Genomic DNA, 20,077 nt, shown 5'->3' on the forward strand with positions numbered 1-20,077 from the left:
ACTGAGCCCAGAGGCCTCAGCTGCCTGTGAAAAGATGGGTTCAGAGAGAGTCCCCTCCCCTCCCCGCCCCCCAGTGGGGCTGAGCGGTGAGTGGGGAGTGAGCCTCATGCCCCAGGTAGGCCCTTCCAGGCCTCAGCTACCCCATCTGCAAAATAGGCTGTAGAGGGATAAAGGAGGATTTGGGCTCCTGGGAGATTGTGCCCACCGGGCAGCCAGCGTAATTAATCATTGTTTGGGGGGCCTCCAGTGGTCTCTGCTCTTGTCACAGCTCCTTCCCATCTCCCCAAAGTCAGAGCAGCCACTGGAAAGACATCGAAGGAGAGAAGAGTGGAGGAGGGGTCAGAGCTGGACACAGATGCCCCCCCCCCCCCCCCAGCTCCTTGGTGTCAGGGCTGGGTGCAGGGAGGGGCAGAGGCTGGGGGTGTTCCAAGGGAGAGTAGGGAGGGATGCCCAGAGAAGGGGGATCTTGAACTGGGTGTATAGAATGCAACAGCACTCCCCGCAGAGGGGCACAGCAGAGACCAAAGCTCAGGGGACATGCTTTGGGGGAACATCGAGATGAGCATGGCAGGTCTCGGACGCCACAGGAGAGACGAGGGTGGTAAGTCGGACAGGGACCTCGAGCGTCAGGCTGAAGGGCTGGGCTTTTTTCCCAAGGGCACTGGGGAGCCATAGCAGGTGTGTGAGCAGGACGCCAGTCACAGGTGAAGTGGTGTTTCCATCCTTATCAAAGTCAGGATCTGCACTTCACCTTCCCCCATGCCCGATCTGCACACCCACCTCCCTTGGCCTGCCCGCCCCTACTCCAGGAAGCCCTGGGGTGCCCTTAGTGGCCCCTCCCAGCTGCCCTAGAAACACAGCTGGGGTATGCCCCTAGGGCTGCCCCACTTTCAGCCGCCTCACGAACTTCTGGGAGGGGGAGGCAGGAAGGATTGGGTTAAAAGGGGCCGCCGGAAATGGAAATCGTGACAGGAGGAACCACAGAATTTCCCCACCCCCTCAGCTTCCGCCTCCTTCCTGGGTAGAGTGACCTTCAGTCAGCCGAGGGTTGAGCTTTTCCCTTCTTGTGGCCACAAGACCCTGACGTCCCTGGAGGGCATCTGAGAATGTTGAAGGATGAATAGGATTTTGCAAGGAGAAAATCTGTTAGTTTTTTTAATCAAACAACATTTCTAGGCATCCCTTATTCGTTCAACAATCACACTCCCTGACGCCTCTTAGAGATACCTGAGAAGGGTTTTGATGGATGTATAGAAGTTCGCAGCAAAGAAAATTACTTATTCATTCGGTAAAAATGTTCTTTGATGCTTCTTAAATTTGAAGCGGGTTTTGAAAGATGCATAGGCGTTCACCAGGGAAAAATTGCACTCGTTGTTCGATTGATTCAGCGAGTCAGTCAATAAATGTCCCCTAGCGCCCACGGAAGGTGTAATTTTGGAAGTTCTGTGTAGAAGTTCTCCAGATGGAGCAAGGGCTTTTGAAACCTCTCCGGTGGCTCCCCCTCCAGCAGCTCCCCCATTGGCCTGGTCCAACCACCTCTGGTACAGGGCACCTGTCTTTCCCCAAGATTGCAGCCAAAGTCCCAGGGAAGACTGATTGGCTGAGCTTGAGTTTCATGTCCACCGTGAGCCTGTCACCCTGGCTGAAGCGAATGAAAAGTCTCTAGGTCACATGTCCACCCCCACTCGGACTCTAGGAGAACTTGTAGGCGGAACAGACCAGAGATAGGGCTGTCGTCGGTCACTGTAAGGTGCGAGCTCCCCATCACCCGGGGTAGACAAGTTGTAGCCTGAGGTCCTTTTAGCATAGATTGCCAGACAAAACGTGCCCTATTAAATGAGAATTTCAGGTTAAACGCCCCATAAGTTTTTAGCGTATCTACTTACCAAGGATCGCGTGGAACATTAGGAACAATTATTCATTGTTTGTCTGAAATTACATTTAACTGGGTGGCTGTAATTAGTTTGCTAGACCAGCCATATCAAAGAGACGGAGTGCCTTCAAAAACAGGAATTTCTTTCCTTACAGTTCTGAAGGCTACAAGTCCAAGATCAAGATGTTGGCAGGTTTGGCTTCTTCTGGGGTCTTTCTCCCCGGCTTGCAGATGGGGTTTTCCTGCGTGTTCACGTGGCCTACCTTCTGTGCGTGCCTGTGCCCTAATCTCTTCTTATAAAGACAGCAATCATATTGGATTAGGATCCACCCAGGTAAACCTCATTTTACTTTAATTGTCCCTTTAAAGTCCCTCTCTCCGAACACAGTCACATTCTGAAGGACCTACGGTGAGGATTTCAACGTCTGGATTTTGGAAGAACGTGACTCAGCTTACAGCAGTGGCTGCTTTCGACTGCACAGAACAGTCTGGCAGTTTTTGAAAAAGCAGAAATATAGAGTTACCATATGACCCAGGAATTTCACGCCTAGATGTAGACCCAAGAGAATTGAAAGCATATGTCCACACAGTAACTTGCGCATGAACGTTCACAGCAGCGCAACTCACAAGAGCCCAAAAGTGGAAAAACTCAAATGTCCATCGACAGATGAGCGGATAAACAAAATGGGGTCCATCCACACGATGGAATATTATGCAGCCATAAAAAGGAAGGAAGCCCCGACTCAAGCTACAGCGTGGGTGCAACTCGAAAATATCGTGTGGAGCGACAGAAGCCGGACACAAAAGGCCACACGTTGTAGGATTCCATTTATGTGAAATGTCTAGAACAGGCGAAGCCACGGAGACAGAAAGCAGATTGGCGGCTGCCGGAGGGAGGATGGTGAGCGCTCATGGGTAAAGGTTTTCTTCCAGGGTTGGTAAAATGTCCTGCGATTAGATAGTGGTGACGATTACACAATTCCGAGAATATGCTAAGAACCACGGAATGGTACTCTTTAAAAAGATCTATTTTAGGGGCTCCGGGGTGGCTCGGTCTGTTAAGCGTCGGACTCTTGATTTCGGCTCAGGTCATGATCTCACGGTTTTGTGGGTTTCAGCCCCGAGCTGGGCTCTGTGCGATGACGGCGTGGAGCCTGCCTGGGATTCTCCCTCTCCTCTGTCTCTCTCTCTCTGCCCCTCCCCCCCTTGTGCTTTCTCTGTCTCTCTCAAAATAAATAAACTTAAGAAATAAAAATAAATTAAAAGGTATATTTTATGGTGGGTGGATTATATGTCAATTTTATTTATTTATTTTTAATTATCTTTTATAAATTTGTGAGGGGAGTACCAGTACCCTTTTTTTTTTTTTAATGTTTACTTATTTTTGAGAGAGAGAGAGACAGAGCGTGAGCAGGGGAGGGGCAGAGAGAGAGGGAGACACAGAATCCGAAGCAGGCTCCAGGCTCCGAGCTGCCAGCACAGAGCCCGACGCGGGGCTCGAACCCACGAACCGCGAGATCATGACCTGAGCCGAAGTCGGAGCTTACCTGACTGAGACACCCAGGCGCCCCTCCTTTTTTTTTTTTTTTTTTTTTTATTTAATGTTTCTTTATTTTTGAGAGAAAGAGAGCACCAGCAGGTGAAGAGTGGAGAGAGAGGGGGACAGAGGATCAGAAGTGGGTTCTGGGCTCACAGCAGCTTAGCCCAACGCGGGGCTCAAACTCCCAAAACCGTGAGATCATGATCTGAGCTGAAGTTTGACGCTCAGCCGACCGAGCCACCGAGGCACCCCAATATTTCAGTTTTAAAGTGTGTATGACAAAAACAAAATTTCAGGAAGCCCTGTATTTTTATGTGCTCAATCTGGCCACTGTAATTTGGTAGCAGCCTATCCAGACTCAAAGGCAATCGGGCCCTCCCTGGGGTCTCTCCTCCAGCCTGAGAAGATACTGTAATGTCTAAGTCCAACGGATAGCCAAGGGAACCTGCAGGTGCAGAGACAGTGGCAGTCCCAGTGGAAGAGAGAATATGGATCCCATCTTGGCACTTGGGCTTTGCCCTGCCTCAGTTTCCCTTCTGCAAAGGGGGGCTGGTCAATTATCACCAGATACCTGTGGAAGGTGGTCCTCATTCGGCGCTTAGTCAGGTGCCCAGCTGACTCGGCAAAGGGAGTCATCCTCAAAACAGAAACTGGCAACAGTGGCTGCCTGTTCTTGTAAATAAAGTTTTATTGGGGCTAGGGCCAGAATTAAGGTGAAACCGGTAAGGCAGCTGATGTAAAGGCAGAGTCAGAGCCTGCATTTTTGGTGTTTAGTTCATCCTGCGCTTTTTGCATTAGTTTAGATTCTCTACACTATTGTATTCGAATCTTGTGTACCTTAATCACTGATATTTGTGGCCCTTTTCAAATTTTGAACAGAACGGAGGGTCTCGTTCACCTCACCCTAGAACTGGTCTTGTTGTGCGCCCTGGGCACATCAACTAACTTCTCTGAGCCTCAGTTTCCTTCTCTGCAAAATGGGGACGCTAACGGTCCCTTATTCCCAGGAGGATTCATTGAAAAGTGGTTTCATCTTGGCTGGGGGGTAAGGGTGGGGCCTGGAAGGGCTGGTCTGGCCCATCCAATGGAGGCGGGGCCCTTCCAGGAGGGCTCCCAGGGAGGGGCGGGGCCAGGACACGTCAGCTGACCGGCTTGACCAATGGCGCGGGGTGGCGGGGCTTGGCAGGCTGGGGCGGGGCCGGGGGCGGGCCAGGCGGCGCGGACTAGCGGGCCATGGACGAGCCGAGCCTCCTGCGGCGCCGAGGGCTCCAGGTGAGGCCCCTGCGTGGGCGGGCGGAGGGCGCGGCCGAGTGCACCTGGCTTGGGTGCCAGGGGCGAGGTTTCGGCGTCCGGGGAAACTGAGGCGGAGAGCGGGGCGCGCGCTCCGATCGCTCCTTCTGCCCGCTTTTCAAAGTGCTTTTCGCCTGATGGGAAGGGGATATATACTCCGTTTGGTTTGACAGATGGAGAAACTGAGGCTCCAAGCGCTAGCGTGGGAGACGGGGGCTGAGGGTTGGGCCCCTTCCCACCAGCTGCTCTAATAATATGAGCAACAGCAGCCTTTGAGCGCTCACCATATGGTCCTCGTCGTGTTAATCTTTTTACTAGTGATATATTCTTATTAATTAATGTGGATCATTACCTGCCTCGTGCCTTCGCTGCGCCACCGCGCCCCAGCCTCAGCTCACCCCTAAGGTGAGCCAAGGAGGTTGGGGCTGTCCGGGCGCCCATTTGTCAGACAGGGAAACTGAGGCTCGGGTCTGGAAAAGTCACAAACTCGAGGTCGCCCGACAGAGGTTCAATCCGGCAGCCTTAACTGGCTCTCTGTTGCGGAAAGCACTGCAAACTGGCTTGCGGGGGGCCGGGCGGGCGGGGGGGAGGGGTGTCGAGGGCAGGAGACACTTTTGCTTATCCGGATCTCAGTTTCCCCATTGGCTGTAAGGGCCCTCCTTTTCTGACCTCTGGCCCTGAGTTTGTGCGTGAGAGAGTTCGAACCCACGCAGGGGCCACGGGACCCCGATGGGCGACTCCTTTGACTTTTCTGGGCCTCAGTTTCCCCATCTCTGTGCAAAGGGAATTAAGATGATCTAGCCGAGGCGTAGACCACACCCTTAAGGAGCCACCAGGTTGCCTGTCGGGAACCTGGGATTCATCATTTACCCAACAAACATTTCTTGAGTGCCTGCTGGAGAGGCGGCGGGGTGTTCACCCTCTGAAACCGCTCTCCTGGGTCTCCTAGCCTGTTGGGGGGTATGGACGCCTGAGCAGCAGTGACCCCAGGGAGTTGTCAGCTGCAGTGTGGGACGCTCAGGCACTCTTGGAGAAGGCGCCTGACCCAAGCGTTGCTGGGTGGTCTTGGAGCAGAGGAAGCAGCGCGGGTGGCAGGGCAGGGGCGGGGGGGGGGTGGGGGGGGGGGGGTGCATGGGGAAATAAGAGAGTCTGAGGGAAGCTAGAACCTTGGAAGGACGGGGTGGGGGTGGGGTCCGGGAGGGCAGGGGCAGAGATGAAAGGCAGAAGCGCCCCCACCCCCAGGCGTGGCGGGGGCGGGGGCCGCAAGGGGAAAGTCCGAGGCCAGAGGCAACAGTGAGGGGCCTGGGCGTAGGGGAGGGGGCGGTGAGCGGTGGGGTGTTGTGGGGGGACAGGCCCCGCCCCGAGCCCCAGTTAGACGCGAGCCCCGCCCGCGGCCTCTTAAAATAGAGAAACTGCCTTCCGGTAGGCGAATGGGGGCGCTGCTGACGTCAAGAAGTGGGGGCCTGTTTCATGGGGAAGAGGCACCCGCTCCCTGATGACGAGTCCCATGCTACAAAAGGGGAAACTGAGGCTCAGAGAAGCCTAGCCCCTGCCCAGGTGTCACAGCACGTAGGTGACAGAGTCAGGCTTCGAACCCAGGCAGGTCTGGCTCGCCCTCTTGCTCTGTGGGGGCAGAGGGACAAGTAGAGATTGCCCAGATGAGTGAGGGAATTCTGGGTGGAGGGCACAGCACATGCAAAGGCCCAGAAGCATGTAACTATATATGTTGCGTGGGGAAACTAGGACCCTCTGCTTCAGGGCGTTCCAGTGCCGATTTTGAAGAGGTTAGATTTTCTCCCTAAGGTGATTGGGAGCTATGGAAAGTGCCGGTGGAAGGGAGGAACACTATCAGACCTGAAGGCTTTGAAAGACTCCTCTGGAGCAGGTGGGGGCCACAGAGGGGGCCAGAGGCGAGGAAAGCCCAGTGTTGGGCTCAGCACGGAGTGCGGAGCCTGCTTGGGATTCTCTCTCTCCCTCTCTGTCTCCCCCTCTCCCCCCAACCCTGAAAATAAATAAATAAACATTTTTAAAAACTTTAAAAAAATAATAATAGTAGAAATATAAATCATGTCTCACAGTAAGGGGCACCCACAAACGCGAAGCACCGTGTGTGCATTTAATTCTCCTAACAGCACAAGAGGTCAGTGCTATTATTAGCCTCATTTTTTCGGGGAGGGAGACTGAAGATCAGAGAGGGAAATTAAGAGATTTGGAATGCTAACCAGCCTGGCTTCTGAGGATGCAAAAACGTGGAGGGCCTGGGTTTGGGGCATAAGCTACCCGGTACCTTAACTTGGAGCTTTGTTAATGAGCCCAGGAGCACCCCCAGCCAAGCAGGTAGCAGCCTCCTGGTCAGAGCCAATCAGATACTCTGGAGGCTGACCCTTCCAAAGGTCAAAGAGTCGATTCATGAAAGCTTGAGGAAGTGGAGGGGACTCAAGTCAGTTGCGGACTGGCTAGTACAGACCATATCGGTGGGAAGGCTGGCTAATCTGACGGGGGCAGTGTGCTGGGAGGTGGTAAGCAGGAACTGGTCTGGCCCTTGGACCCCCAGTTTGCGCTGGGTCAGAGGAAGAGCTGGGCACTGGGCCTTCCCGCTTTGGGTTAAGCTCAGTCTCCTGTGCAGCATTTATGGGTGCCGGTTAACGTGAGCTCCACTCCTCGCATTGTTATTGCTACGACTACTATTCTTATTATTCTATCGTTATTATTTTTTTTTAAATTTTTTTTAACGTTTATTTATTTTGGAGACAGAGAGAGACAGAGCATGAACGGGGGAGGGTCAGAGAGAGAGGGAGACACAGAATCGGAAACAGGCTCCAGGCTCTGAGCGGTCAGCACAGAGCCCGACGCGGGGCTCGAACCCACGAACCGTGAGATCATGACCTGAGTCAAAGTCGGACATTCAACTGCCTGAGCCACCCAGGCGCCCCTCTATCGTTATTTTTTTTATCATCTCCCACTTGGGCCTTTGCTTCACAAGCCATGCTTCTTTTTTTTTTTTTTTTTTTTTTTTAAGTTTTTATTTATTTCTTTAGAGAGAGAGAGAATCCCAAGCAGGTTCCACACTGTCAGCAACAGAGCCCGACTCGGGGCTCGAACTCATGAACCGTGAGATCATGACCTGAGCCGAAATCGAGAGCCGGATGCTTAACCGACTGAACCACCCAGGCGCCCCACGAACCACAGACTTTTCAAACACCAGATCTCCAAATCCAGGGGCAGTGAAGGTGGCCAGAGCTTGTATCTATCTGAACTTTGTCTCTGCTCCTGCTGGAGGCATTCCCTGGAAGGTCCATCCTGCATCCTCGTGGCCCAGTTCAGCTTACTCTTCTCCTCCAAAAAGCCCTCAGGCTGGTGCTCTGTGGTCCCTGCTGACTTCTCTCTCCCTTCACTGCAGTTGCCAACTTCCCGTGGGGCTTGGTGCCAGCCGGCCTGAGTCCTACCCCCACCGCACAGATTCCCACCAGCCTGACCACCCCCCACCCAGGAAGCCTCTTGGCTCCCCCCACCTCCAGCCCCTTCTCTCCCCCTGGGTCTCCCCAGTGCCTCCAGTTGTGGGGGTGTCCATGCCCCAGGGGGTTCCTCAGGATGGAGCTGAGGCTTCTGGCTGGGAGGCAGCATTGCCCAGCCCAGCCAAGAACCGAAGAGGTTGCCGTAAATATTATCTTTAAAGGGCAGTTCCAAGGGATCGGGCCCCCACCTACTCTGGTCTATGCGGGAGTCACTCCTTGAGAACAGCCGGCGAAGAGGGGGCTGAAGGCGGAAGCAGATGGCTCTGGGAGCAGAGGGTCCGGGGGCGGTGCCGGGAGAATTCCATGTGGTCCCAGCTTTCCACAGAGCCTTTGCAGGGGGCTGCCGACCTTCCCTCGCTTCTCTCTGCCACTTGACATCTTTTTGTATTTTGGAAGCAAATTAAAATTTGTGGTTAAATTGGTGGTTATTATTAACCTCACAAAATCATTGTCTTGGCACTGATTTATCGAAGCCTCCCCAGTGCCGGGCTCTTAGCTTGTTTCTTGATTCCTCCCAGGACCCTATGGAACCGGGAGGCTTTCCAAATGAAGAAACTGATGTGAAATTGTTTGGCGGGGGTCACACAGCTCAGATGATGGGGAGCCAGACTGGGAACCCAGAACGGCCAGGGCTTTGGAAGGAAATGGTTGGGATGGAGGAGGGGGTGCCAGAGCAAGTAAGTCCTGGGTTCAGATGCCAGCTCCTCGCTGTTTCACGGGTTAGAGGAGAGGGGTAAGCTGGCATAAGACCCCGTAACAATTGGAGGGGGCAGCAGGAGGCCTTAATGGTGGTGGTGGTTCCTATGACTGTGATCAATTGCCCTGAACGATAGTGAGCTCTCCATTCCCAGAGGTATTCAGGCAGACAGAAACACCACGGGATGGCAGGTCAGCCTCTTCCCGCCTTGAACCGCCCGGTTTTGTGGGCTCAGGGTAGCTGGGGTCAGGCCTCGGGGTGACACCCCTCCTCTTGGACCCTCCTCTTCCCCTGCTGGGGGACCCAGCCAACCTCTCCCAGCCCCGTCCTGCACCGGGCAGCTTCCAGCCCCCTTGAATTGGCTGTGGGGGCTGATGACGTCAGTGGTTGCCATGGTGAACGCCCCGCTCTGGATGTGGGCAGTCCGGAGAGCCCACCTAGGTATAAATAGTCATGTGTCTGTCCTCCACAGGACCGCCCTGGCGTGTGTGTTTGGGGGGGGGGGGGGAGCAGGGGGGGTGGGGATGTCCAGAGACCTGGATTCCCTTCCTTCTCCTTGCCAAGAGACATGGGCAGCTGGCTTCCCTCTGCGCCTCGGTTTCCCAGCCTGAAAAACGGCCCTTGCTCCTGGTCTGTATGTATTAGGTGGCTCGGTAAAATTTATCGGGTATTACGATAGTCCACCTAGGCCCTTGCTGAGCTCAACAGTAACACAACGCACAACAGCCACGATAATAATGGCTGATCATCACTACCCTGGGACCCTCCTGATGTTACCCTCCACCTTATAGGTGGGAAAATCAAAGCACGAATTGCGCAAGTTACTTGCTCAAGGTCCCACAGCCAGGCAAGAACAGATAATAAATAGATCTGGACCCAGGTCTGAGTATCCCTAGATTCTAAACTTGCGTGACATGGCCTTTTGAGAATTTAGGAACCTTCTTGGGTGAGCTACATTTGAGGATGGACTCCGGGGTCACCGTGAACCCCAAGTGCACGGCTTTTTGCCCTGCATATGGCGAGGGCACCCAGGGTTGGTGCAGTCAGCTTGCTGAGCACTAAAAGGGTCTTCAAAAGGGAGTCACTGATTACTGCCCCCACCCCCCGTCGGTTCCCAAGACACAAATCCACATAAGCTTTGCAGAAGTGACTTTCAGATCTGGGAGGGGGCAGAGTGAGGACGAGTCAAGAATCTCCCTTTCCTTGGGGCGCCTGGGTGGCGCAGTCGGTTAAGCGTCCGACTTCAGCCAGGTCACGATCTCGTGGTCTGTGAGTTCGAGCCCCGCGTCGGGCTCTGGGCTGATGGCTCGGAGCCTGGAGCCTGCTTCCGATTCTGTGTCTCCCTCTCTCTCTGACCCTCCCCCGTTCATGCTCTGTCTCTCTCTGTCCCAAAAATAAATTAAAAAAAAAAAAAAAAAAAAAAAAAGAATCTCCCTTTCCTCGAACAATTGTTACTATTTAGCCACTATTGACATCCTTCTTTACAAATATAACTAATTTGTTATTTAAAATAATGAAGTTATGGGGCGCCTGGGTGGCTCAGTCGGTTAAGCGTTCGACTCTTGATTTCAGCTCAGGTCATGATCTCGATGTTCTCGTGAGTTCGAGCCCCGCATCGGGTTCTGCGCTGACAGTGCTGAGCCTGCGTGGGATTCTCTCTCTCTCCTCTCTCTCTGTCTCCTCTCTCTCTCTGTCTCTCTGCCCCTCCCCCACTCTGGCTCCCTCTCTCTCTCAAAATAAATAAATACACTTTAAAATCAAATAAAATAATGAAGTTATTTTTAGTACAAGGAGGGTTTGAGCTAGGCAGGGAGGTGATTGGGAGTCTGGAGGGCTTTCAGGAGGAAGGGGTGCCTGAGCTGAGGGATGATGTGCAATTGACTAGCACCAGAGGGGAGGGAAGGCAGTCTTGGCAGAAGACACAGCTGGTGCAAAGGCTCTGAGGCAGGGCAGAACCCAGAATATGGGGCAGCAGAAAGGAGGCATCGGCTGGAGCTGGGTGAGCGAGGGGCCACCTTCGGGGTGAGGTGGGTGGAGGGCCGGGGATGTGAAGGGCCTGTCTCCTTGGGAATGACCCCTGTTTCCTCTCATTTCAGAAGGAGCTGAGCCTGCCACGCCGGGGACGTGGGTGAGTTCACCTAAGGCCAGTGGGCTGGGCTGGACCCAACGGTCCTGGGCACAGAGATTTCAGCGGCAGCCTCCATCCAGACTGTGAATTTATTTGATAATTACAACAAAGCTGCTCACCTTGATCCTTTCCCCCGGTGTTTGCAAAGTGCTTTGGAAGTGCTTCATTTGGCCCGCACAAGCTGGGGGCCCACGCCAGTTTGCAAATGTGGAGGTTGAAGCGCTGTAGGGTTGCGCAGCTGGGACAAGGGCATCCAGGTTGGAAAAGGAACCCTTGTCTAGCATCTAGAGTCCAAATCAGAGGATTCCAGCCAAGTATCCTGGAGCCGGCTTGCATGTCTCCCATGACGGGGAGCTCACTGTCAGGGAACACAGGTAGAAAATTGTATCCTTCAGGGTCACATTAGCATTTTTCTGTAGGCTGGCATTTTCGGATCCCAGAGCTCACAGACCGTTTTGTGTGGTGTCTTTGCTGGTTTACAGACGGGAAAGCACAGCCCAGGACAGGGAGGGTTTTGCCTTGTGCTAGCGGTCCGGAGGTGTGTGAGTGTAGACACCCGCTCTTTGGGGGCGGTGTTTGCCTGAGGGATGGGAATTCTCTTGCCCGGCAGTGAAATTACCCACTTAACAAACTTTTTTGGGGTGCCTACTGTGTATCAGGCCCTGTTCCAGGCATGGGGGGCGGGGGGACACAGAGACAAATCGATGCTGGACCCTGCCCATGGAGCTCACACTCTCTTGGGGAGAGTTATGGTGAAGAGATATACTGCAGGGGAGAAATTAAACAGAGGAGCTGCAGGGGAGGGGGGGATGGGATTTAGCCCTGTTGGAGAAGGTAACATTTGAGCCTAGATCTAGAAGAGGAAGAAGAGGCAAGAGGGAAAGTCTGAGGGGAAGAGCATCCCAGTTAGAGGGAACAGCATGGGCAAAGGTCCTGGGGTGCAAACCAGCTTGGCATTGAAAGAACATCATGGAGACGGCAGTAGCTGGAGTGAAGAGAGCACAGGGGAGGTGAAGGGAGAGGGGAGGGAGGTCCTGGGGTTTGGATGAGAGTTTGAAATCTGATGGTGGGGATGGGGTCAGACTGGCCCCCAAGCCCTGACCACACGTTCTTGATGGACTGGGGATGTGCAGCTGGTGGGGAGGAGCCTGAGGGGCCCGTAGGGGCGGGGCTCCGGCATTGACCGGAAGGCGGGCACTGTCCCTGGCCTTTGCCCAGGCTCGCGGCGGGGTGGTGGACCGGAATCAGTCAGAACCACGGAGGACAAAGTCCTGGGCCACGGGGCAGAACGAGGACAAAGACTCCCTGAGAGCTGTCTGCTTTCTGCTACCTACCGCGTTCTTGACCGGGTCTAAGCGGGGTGTCGAGGGGGGGCCATAGCCAGACACAACCCCGGAGTCTTGGGAACTGGGCTGGGCAAAAGGGAGGGTGGGACTCGGGGCGCCATGGGTTCTTGTGTAGGGACGGCTCCGCCGAAGAGGGGCCCATGGGACCGAACTGGGATGTGGGTGAGGGGGACGACGCTCCAGACAGGGACCCCAGCGAAGCAAAGGCCTGGAGGCGTGGACCGGCCTCTGATGTGCGTGGGGATGCTGAGACCCGCCGCGAGGGGCTGTGCTGAGCGGCAGGCGGTGGGGGAATAGGGGCAGGACGCGCTCAGATCCGGGGTCCCAGAGACAACCCCCTCCCACCCCCGCACCTCCCGGGGAGGGGTGGGGCGAGGGCAGAGACCCGGCCGGGAAGGGGTGGGGCCAGGCGATGGAGCAATAATGCCAATCGAGGAGGCAGTGACCGCCCTTCCTTTTCGGCCGCGCAGCCCTGGGGCTCGAGACCCGGCAGCCTCGGCGTCCCTCTCTCCGGGAGGGGTTGGCACCTGCCACTCCAGCCTCCCGCAGCCCGACTTTTCCTGCTGGGCTGGGCCTGCGCGCAGGTGCGGGGCCCGAGCCCCGCCCCGAGGAGGAGAGAGCCCGCCCCCCTCGCCCCCGGCGGCCCGGCCTCCGCGCCGCCGCGTCCGTCGCGCCCGCCAGGCGTGCTGTCCCCACGTCCGCGTCTGTGGGTCTGTCCGATCGCGCCACCATCAGGGGTTGGGGGGCCACAAAGAGGGCTTTGGCACCCAGCCGCGTAGACGCAACCCCGGCCTCAGCATGAAGTCTCGCAGGGACAAGCTTCACATCCCGGCGCTGACCCTCGAGTGAGTGCTTGGCGAAGAAGGGGGGAAATGGGGAGGGAGGAAGAGAGGCAGACAGACAACCGCCCTTCCCCCCGCGTCTCTTTTTAAGTCGCCCAGAGTCAGACCGCCGCCTCCGGGGAGCCCTCCCGGGTCATCGGTCATCGGTCAGGCCCCACCCCCGCGGCCTTGGCGAGACCCAGAATCCCGGGCCTTGGGGGCTCCTTCTCCCTAAAGGAACCTAAGTCCTGGTCCGAATTCGGATTCGGCCACACGCAGGGGACACCACCAGGTTCACCGTCCCCGGCCTCTTTCTTTACAGTCTGTCTCCGAGCAGCCAGAGCCCATCTTTGCTGAGCCCCAGCAGCCCCTGCAGCCCTTGCAGCCCCTCACTGGGCCTGCATCCCTGGAGGTAAGTGACAGCACTCGGGGGGCGGGGCTCGGACATTGCCCTGGCACCCCAGAACCTTGGAAGCCACCCAGACCCAGCTTCCTCACCAAGGTACTGTGGGCCGGTGACATCACCTCTCTGGGCCTCAGTTTACCCCTCCATAAAATGAAACTACTATCCACATTAGGGCCTGGATGGGGGAAATTCCATTTTCAACCATAGCCAACAGGTCCTCCATCCGACAGGTGGCCAAGGTGAGGCTAGAACTTGAGCTGTGGCCCAAGGACATCCCTGGGACAGATGCTGGGTTCCCAGCCTGCTCTGGGCCCTCCCTGCTGAATCAGCCTTGCCTTCCAGCCTGTGACCTCCAGGACCCTCCCCACACCCAGCTCAGCTGGCCAGAAAGCTCCTCCCTCTGAATGTAGACACACACACACACACACACACACACACACACACACACACACACACACAAAGCTGAGAGTTCACCCTTAGAGCCCCACGCACTGTCCCAGGCAAAGTGGCGTCAGGAGGAAAGAACCAGCTTGACTGAGTGCCAGCTCTGTACCAAATACCTTCTGTTTCCTGCACAAGCCGAGAGGGAGGTGCCCTTCCTGTCCCCATTTCTCAGCCGAGGAAACTGAGGCTGAGAGGAGACGCCACTTCTCCTGGTTCAAGCATCAGGGCCAGCTTGGCTACCAGAGTCTGTTGAGGGTTTGAGGCAGCCTCTGTGACTGGCGCGTCTCAGGGTCTTGCCCCCTCTATAGGAGGGAAGATCAGGGTTGTCGTGGGCTCTTCGCACGGCTTGGGAAAAGTTCAGGGAGGTGACAGATGTGTGAGTCAGTCATGTCTGGAATTCAGTGGCCCATCAATCATTTATACCTCAGTATGAATGAACTGATTAGATTCTTTCCATAGACCTTTTGTGGGGAGAAGAGAGAACAATTTGGAGCCCTCACTGGGTGCTGGGCAACAGACAGTTCCCTTCATTAAGTAGGTACCTACTGTGAGCCAGATGCTAAGGGCATAGCTGTGAACAAGATTAACGTAATCCTTCCCTCATGGGCCTCTCAGTCAGATCTCTGGAGGTGGGCAGTGAACAAGTGAGGAGACAAACAAGAGCCATTCGGACGGTGACCCCTTGGGGGAGGTGGTGTTTTAGCCAAGGTCTAGGCAAAGCTAGGGGAAGAGAAGTACCAGGCAATGGGAACTGTACGTGCCAAGGTCCTGAGGCAGGACCAAGAATCGAAAAGCTTCTGTGGCTGCCTTGGGGGAAGAAAGGTCTGCCGAGGACAAGTGATAGGAAGGGAGGTGGCCAGGATAACATCTGGGTAGAAAGTGGTGGGGCCTAGACCAGGTCAGGGTATCCAGTGGGGACTGCTGTACCCCCCATTTAGGGGAGGAGGAAACCCAGGACATCAGAGTATGTTGTGCAGAGGTACCCTGGGAAAGAGTGTCAGGCCAAATCTGACACCGACCGCTTGGCCTCAACCACCAAGTGAACAACAGCTGAGCCAGTTTTATCAGGAGCAAATGGAGGCAGAGAGTTTGGGGCTCTGAGCAGAAAAGCCTCCTCACCCGCCACCAGAGGGCAGCAGAGCCCCATCACCTTGGGCCAGGCAAGGAAATGGGTCCCTGCCTCCCCTGCTCCAAGTACCCTAGGAATAAGCCCACGTTTGTTCTCTCAGCCTCCAAGTCCCCATGAGTCTGGCCCCTGCCACCTCTTGTCTCCCTGTCACCTATCTCCCCACCTGGCTCACCATACTCTAGCCATGAGGCTTCCTGGGCTGCCAGAATATAAACTGGTCCAGCCTCAGGGCCTTTGCATTTGCTACTCCTCTGCCCAGAGCTCCATTTCCTCCTTTCTTTGTTTGTCACGTCTCTATCAAGCCCTCAGATAGGAAGCTTTTTCTGAACACAGCCCCCATTCAGGGCCTCCCAAGCCCCAGATACATCCATTATGCCTGTCCATTTCCCTCATTGAGACTGCATTATGGGTGTGATTTCCATGTTTTCTTGTGTGATTCTTAGGTTATTTTTCTCACCCAGAGGTTTGGGAGCCCCTTGAGGGCCAGAGCTGGATCTGGCCTATTCTAGGGCGGGGCCTGGTATACAGCAGGTGCTCAGTTAATGCTTATGGCATGGACAAATGGGAAGGAGGTGGGAGGGCTCTGCCTGTGGTGGTGAGCAGGAGGTAATCGAAGAAGGTCGTGAACTCAAGGTCGTGAATTCGGCCCTCATGGACAAGGGGGCAATAAAAAGCACTGTGAGAAGAATGTTCCCTCTGGGGCCTTGAATGTCAGGGACAGGAAGAATTTGTTATTTTTCTATCCAGGGAACTAAGAACCATACAGCGTATAGAGCTGGGAGGGGTGTGGACAGTGCATGGGCAGGTGGGAAGGGCTGGGGTGGTCAGACCACGGAGGGGTTGAGGGTAGGGTTCTGTACGCTCACTGGGGCTTTGCCATTTACATAGTCACTTAGCACAAGCAGAGGGAGGCAGATCCCGAGTTACGGACAGGGTTAGGCTCTGAGACCTAGGAGAGGGATTCACCCAGAAGTGTGGTTTTGCTGTAAAAGCACTGAGGAGCCACGGAGGGTGGGTGAGTTGGGGAGGGACGTGATCTGGTGGGCAGGGGGCTGACGCCAGACATCGGTCAGACATTAGTCAGCCTTTCACGGGAGGCCTTTGCCACGGCCACAGGCATTCTGGATTGTCAGCTGCAGCATTGTTCTGCAGAGGAGGAAACTGAGGCCAGATGGGCGTGGGAGAAGTGGCTGCTGGGGATGCCAGCACAGTGGGAGTAATGGGGGGCACGGAAGCACTATAGGGTGCCACCACAGCTGGGATTGACGGGTAATTCCTTTACTAACTGTGCAGAAGCACACATGGTGGGGAGGGTTTGTGGGCACAGTATGTCAGCATATGGTGACTTGGGTCCCCAGACCTGTGGGATCTTGTGTGCCCCCACGCAGGAAGCTCTGTCCCTGGCCTGTGGCTCACGCTGGATATCTCAGGGTCATAAGCGACCACCTCCCTCTTTACGTCCACATCTGGCCCCTCATCAGGGCCCGTGCACTGGCCTCAAACCAGGTCTGGAATTTACCCACTTTTCCCCACAGCCTCACCCTGGCCCGGGCCTCAGTGTCGTCCTCCCAGACCCTGTTACAGCCTCTCACTAGCCTCCTGCCACCTGCATTTCTGCCCCTGACAGCTCCTGTTCCCCATGGAAGACGGGAGCGGGGGGGTGGGGGGGGGCGGAATTGACAAACAATTCAGACCATGCCCCTTCCCTGCTCACACATCCTCCATGGCTCCCCATTGCTTCTCCCGCTACAACCGCACTCTTCCTGCAACGTTTACATGTTAAGTCCTGCTGGCCTCTTCCCCTCAGTCTGGTCTCAGGGCTTTTGCACAAGTTGTGCCCTCTGTTGGGAACACTTCCCATGGCGGGCCTCTCTTCCTTCTCAATGTGTCACCTCCTCAGAGAGGTCTCCTGGCTAAAGTCTCCCTTTGCCATTTGTTACCTCTGTTCTTTTCCTTCCTTGACTACGGTGTTTGAAATTATCTTGATCATTGAGTCGTTTGCTGTTTACTGTCTGCTTCCCCCACCAGACTTGGGGCCTCTGAGGGCAGGGTACTCAGGGTTTAGCACAGGGTCAGGAACACAGTAGTTACTCAATAAATGTTGTGTGAGTGAATGACCAGCGAGGGGTGTTTGAGACCCAGGCCCAGGGGACCTGGAGAGCATCAGGAGGACAAACCCAGTAGCAACCTGAGGGTGACTGTGGCCATGGCCAAGGCAGGATGGGGAGTCTCTTGAGAAACCTGAGAAGCAAAATTCTTGGCAAGAAGGTTGGGGGGAGTTAGGGTTACACACCAGGCGGGGGCCCCTATCCATGACTTCTCAGATATGGGGTCTGGGCTTCAGCGTCTGGGTTGGTTCCCAAAGCATCGTGTGATCTGTGAAGAGGCCACCCTCAGGGTGACACTGTCCCTGACTTCTGGGACGGTCATGAGAGGAAGAAGCATTAATTCACTACCTCCTGTGTCAGACGTTCCTATTTCTATGGTGAACAGGTACTGCATTCCCAGCACTTTCTGTGCCTCCGATTCCATTCCATTTTCCTGAGGGGACATCTGTAGAGGGAGAAACAGAGGCCCGGAAGTTAGCCTGATGCTAATAACATTTATCACACATTTATCGGGCACTGTTGTGGGTGCCACCTTACGTCTAACTCATGTAATCATCCTATCAGCCCAATTTCCCTCCCATTCTACACTTGAGAAGACAGGCCTCAGAAGTTAAATCAGGCATCCCCTGAGTCGGGTAGCCAAGTTGATGGCCTTTCCGTCGCCATAGACAGGCAAAGCATGTCAGATGCCCTGATTTCCGTTTGCGCAACACGTCCTTTCTGCCAGTCCAGTGCTGAGAGATGCCGGGGCCTCAGGGAGCCCAAGCCCGAGAAGACAGAGCCAGACAGACGAGAAAAGGTTTCCTGGAAGAGGGGACGCTGGATTTTGCCAGGCAGGAAGGACATTCCAAGAAGTGGAGCCACCGTGGGCACGGTAGCATGAGCCAGGCCAGGCCCTCGGATAGGTCTCAAGTGCCACACTCAGAAGGGGTTCGCGCGGCGGGGAGAGGGGGAAAAGGAGACGTGAACAGATTGACGTTTTGAGGGAAGGGGGCTACGTTCCACCGCCTCACCTAACGGGCGCCAACGCCCCGCCCCCGCCGCCCGCGGCCCTGGCAACGCCCCGCCCCTCCGCCCGCGGCCCTGGCAACGCCCAGCCCACTAAGCCGGCACGCGGGTCCGCCAGCCTCGCTTCCGCGTCGCTCGCTCCGCCCCGCGAGGCCCCGCCCCCGCGAGGCCCCGCCCCCGCGCTCGCCTGGGCGGGTTCCCGGCCGCGTTCCGGGGCGCGCGCTTCCTCCTCGCCCCCTAACCCCAGCCCCGCGGCGCGCACCCCCTACCCCGCTCCGCGGGGCTCCTGGGGCCAATCCCGCCGCGGAGGTTCGTGCCCCGCCGCCGCCGCCGCTGCGCCCCCGCGCCTCCCGGGTCTCGGGCGGCGGCGGCGGCACAAAGAGAAGCAGCATGTCCGACCCCAGCTACTGGACGGCGGTGGCTGCGCCAGGCCACCGGAGCCGCCTTGCCAAGGGCGCGCTGCTGCAGCGCTCCAAGAGGTAGGGGGCACCGTGCGGGCAAAGGCGCGGCGGCCGGCCAAGGAAACACGAGTTGCCAGAAGTATATCCCGGCGGCGTGGCGTGGGCCACTGTGTGCGGCGGTAGGGGGCAGGGGGGGACGCTTTGGGATCGAGGTATCCTCTAGGACCCCAGATACCCTCGTTTCGCCCGTCGTTACCCCGGAGTGGGGTGTCTGCCCGCTGGGGTCATAGTTAAGGTGGTAACACAGGCAGAAGGGACTTGGGACCGAGTCAGGATTCGAACCCGGGTCTCTAGGCCTGGGAGACCTGGGGAGGAGCTTCTTGGAAAAACTGAGGCTACTCTGGCCCCGGGGCTCAGTTAGCGGAAATATTGTTTCAGAAGCAGATATTTACCGCACGAGGCTGGCATGCAGGTGGTGTGTCAGGAGCCGGGTCACGGGGGTAAAATACTGGGTTTAGCCTCCAGCGAAGCCTGGCTTCTCTTGGAGTCTGTTTCCTCTTCTGAAAAGAAAAGGCCAGGTAAGGGGTAAGGGCTGTGGACTTTACAGGACTTGGGTTCAAATTCCTGCCCAGCCACTGCCTGGCTGTGTGACCTTAGGCAGTTCCTTAACCTCTCTGTTCTTAGATGTTTCACTGGTGCTGGGTTGGGGCGTTCCTAGAGGGCTAGGCACTGAGACCAGCTGCTGAAGGACCTGGAATGCTAGGTTCAGGGCTTAGACGCTTCTCCCAGATCCTGTGGAGCTACAGAGGGCTTAAGGGCACCTTAGGGATCGGGTACAGGAAACTGGCCTCAGGCCAGCGTTTTCTGTCGTATCCTCACTCTGTGTTGTCCCACTTGGGTGTTTATTGAATGGCTAGGCAGAGCTTCTCAGCGTCCTGGGCCTTCTCCAGAGAGGGCTGAGCAAATAGCCGACACTAGACAGTTGCTCGGGAAGTGCACAAATGATGCCCGGTTCCCCTTTGAGACCTCAAATATGGCTGTGTTTTCTTTTCAAGAAGGCCCCGCCTGAGAGCGAGAGGGAGGTGGCCAAGTGTTTTTCCCAAAGGCAGCTGTTAGTGATAAATGATGCATTGGGGTGCAGCATGGAGCTGAGAACCCAGATGAGGGCTGGGAGAGGATGTGGGACTGGGGGGGGGGGGGTATGGGTGTGTGTGTGGGGGGGGGGTTGTTGGCAGGAAGTCTTGCAGGAACCTGTGGGTTTCACTTTTGCTTCTGTACATCAGACTACAGGACAGTTCCTTGTGGCTGTTGACATCCGTGGTCTCAGTTTCCTAGGCTGGGAAGTGGGTGCAACTGGTGTCTCTCACCTCC

The 20,077-nt window shown here is 55.9% G+C and overlaps 1 protein-coding gene across 14 annotated transcripts in view; it reads left to right on the plus strand.

The window, feature by feature from the left end:
- Window positions 1-4,610: 4,610 nt before the first annotated feature.
- MAST3 (microtubule associated serine/threonine kinase 3) overlaps window positions 4,611-20,077 on the plus strand; it is a 37,675-nt gene continuing 22,208 nt past the window's right edge. For 8 of the 14 annotated variants that reach the window (XM_042928890.1, XM_042928891.1, XM_042928894.1 and 5 more), the window contains exons 1-2: window positions 12,822-13,234; window positions 13,533-13,622. In XM_042928890.1, coding sequence (XP_042784824.1) covers window positions 13,188-13,234; window positions 13,533-13,622 — 137 coding nt within the window. In that variant the 5' untranslated portion in view covers window positions 12,822-13,187. Of the gene's footprint in view, window positions 4,686-11,011; window positions 11,044-12,821; window positions 13,235-13,532; window positions 13,623-17,630; window positions 18,785-20,077 lie in introns of those variants that run through there. The other 6 variants (XM_042928900.1, XM_042928901.1, XM_042928903.1 and 3 more) reach the window with 2 other exon arrangements.

The sequence above is a fragment of the Panthera leo genome, chromosome A2, assembly GCF_018350215.1.
Source record: "Panthera leo isolate Ple1 chromosome A2, P.leo_Ple1_pat1.1, whole genome shotgun sequence".
Lineage (NCBI taxonomy): Eukaryota > Metazoa > Chordata > Mammalia > Carnivora > Felidae > Panthera > Panthera leo.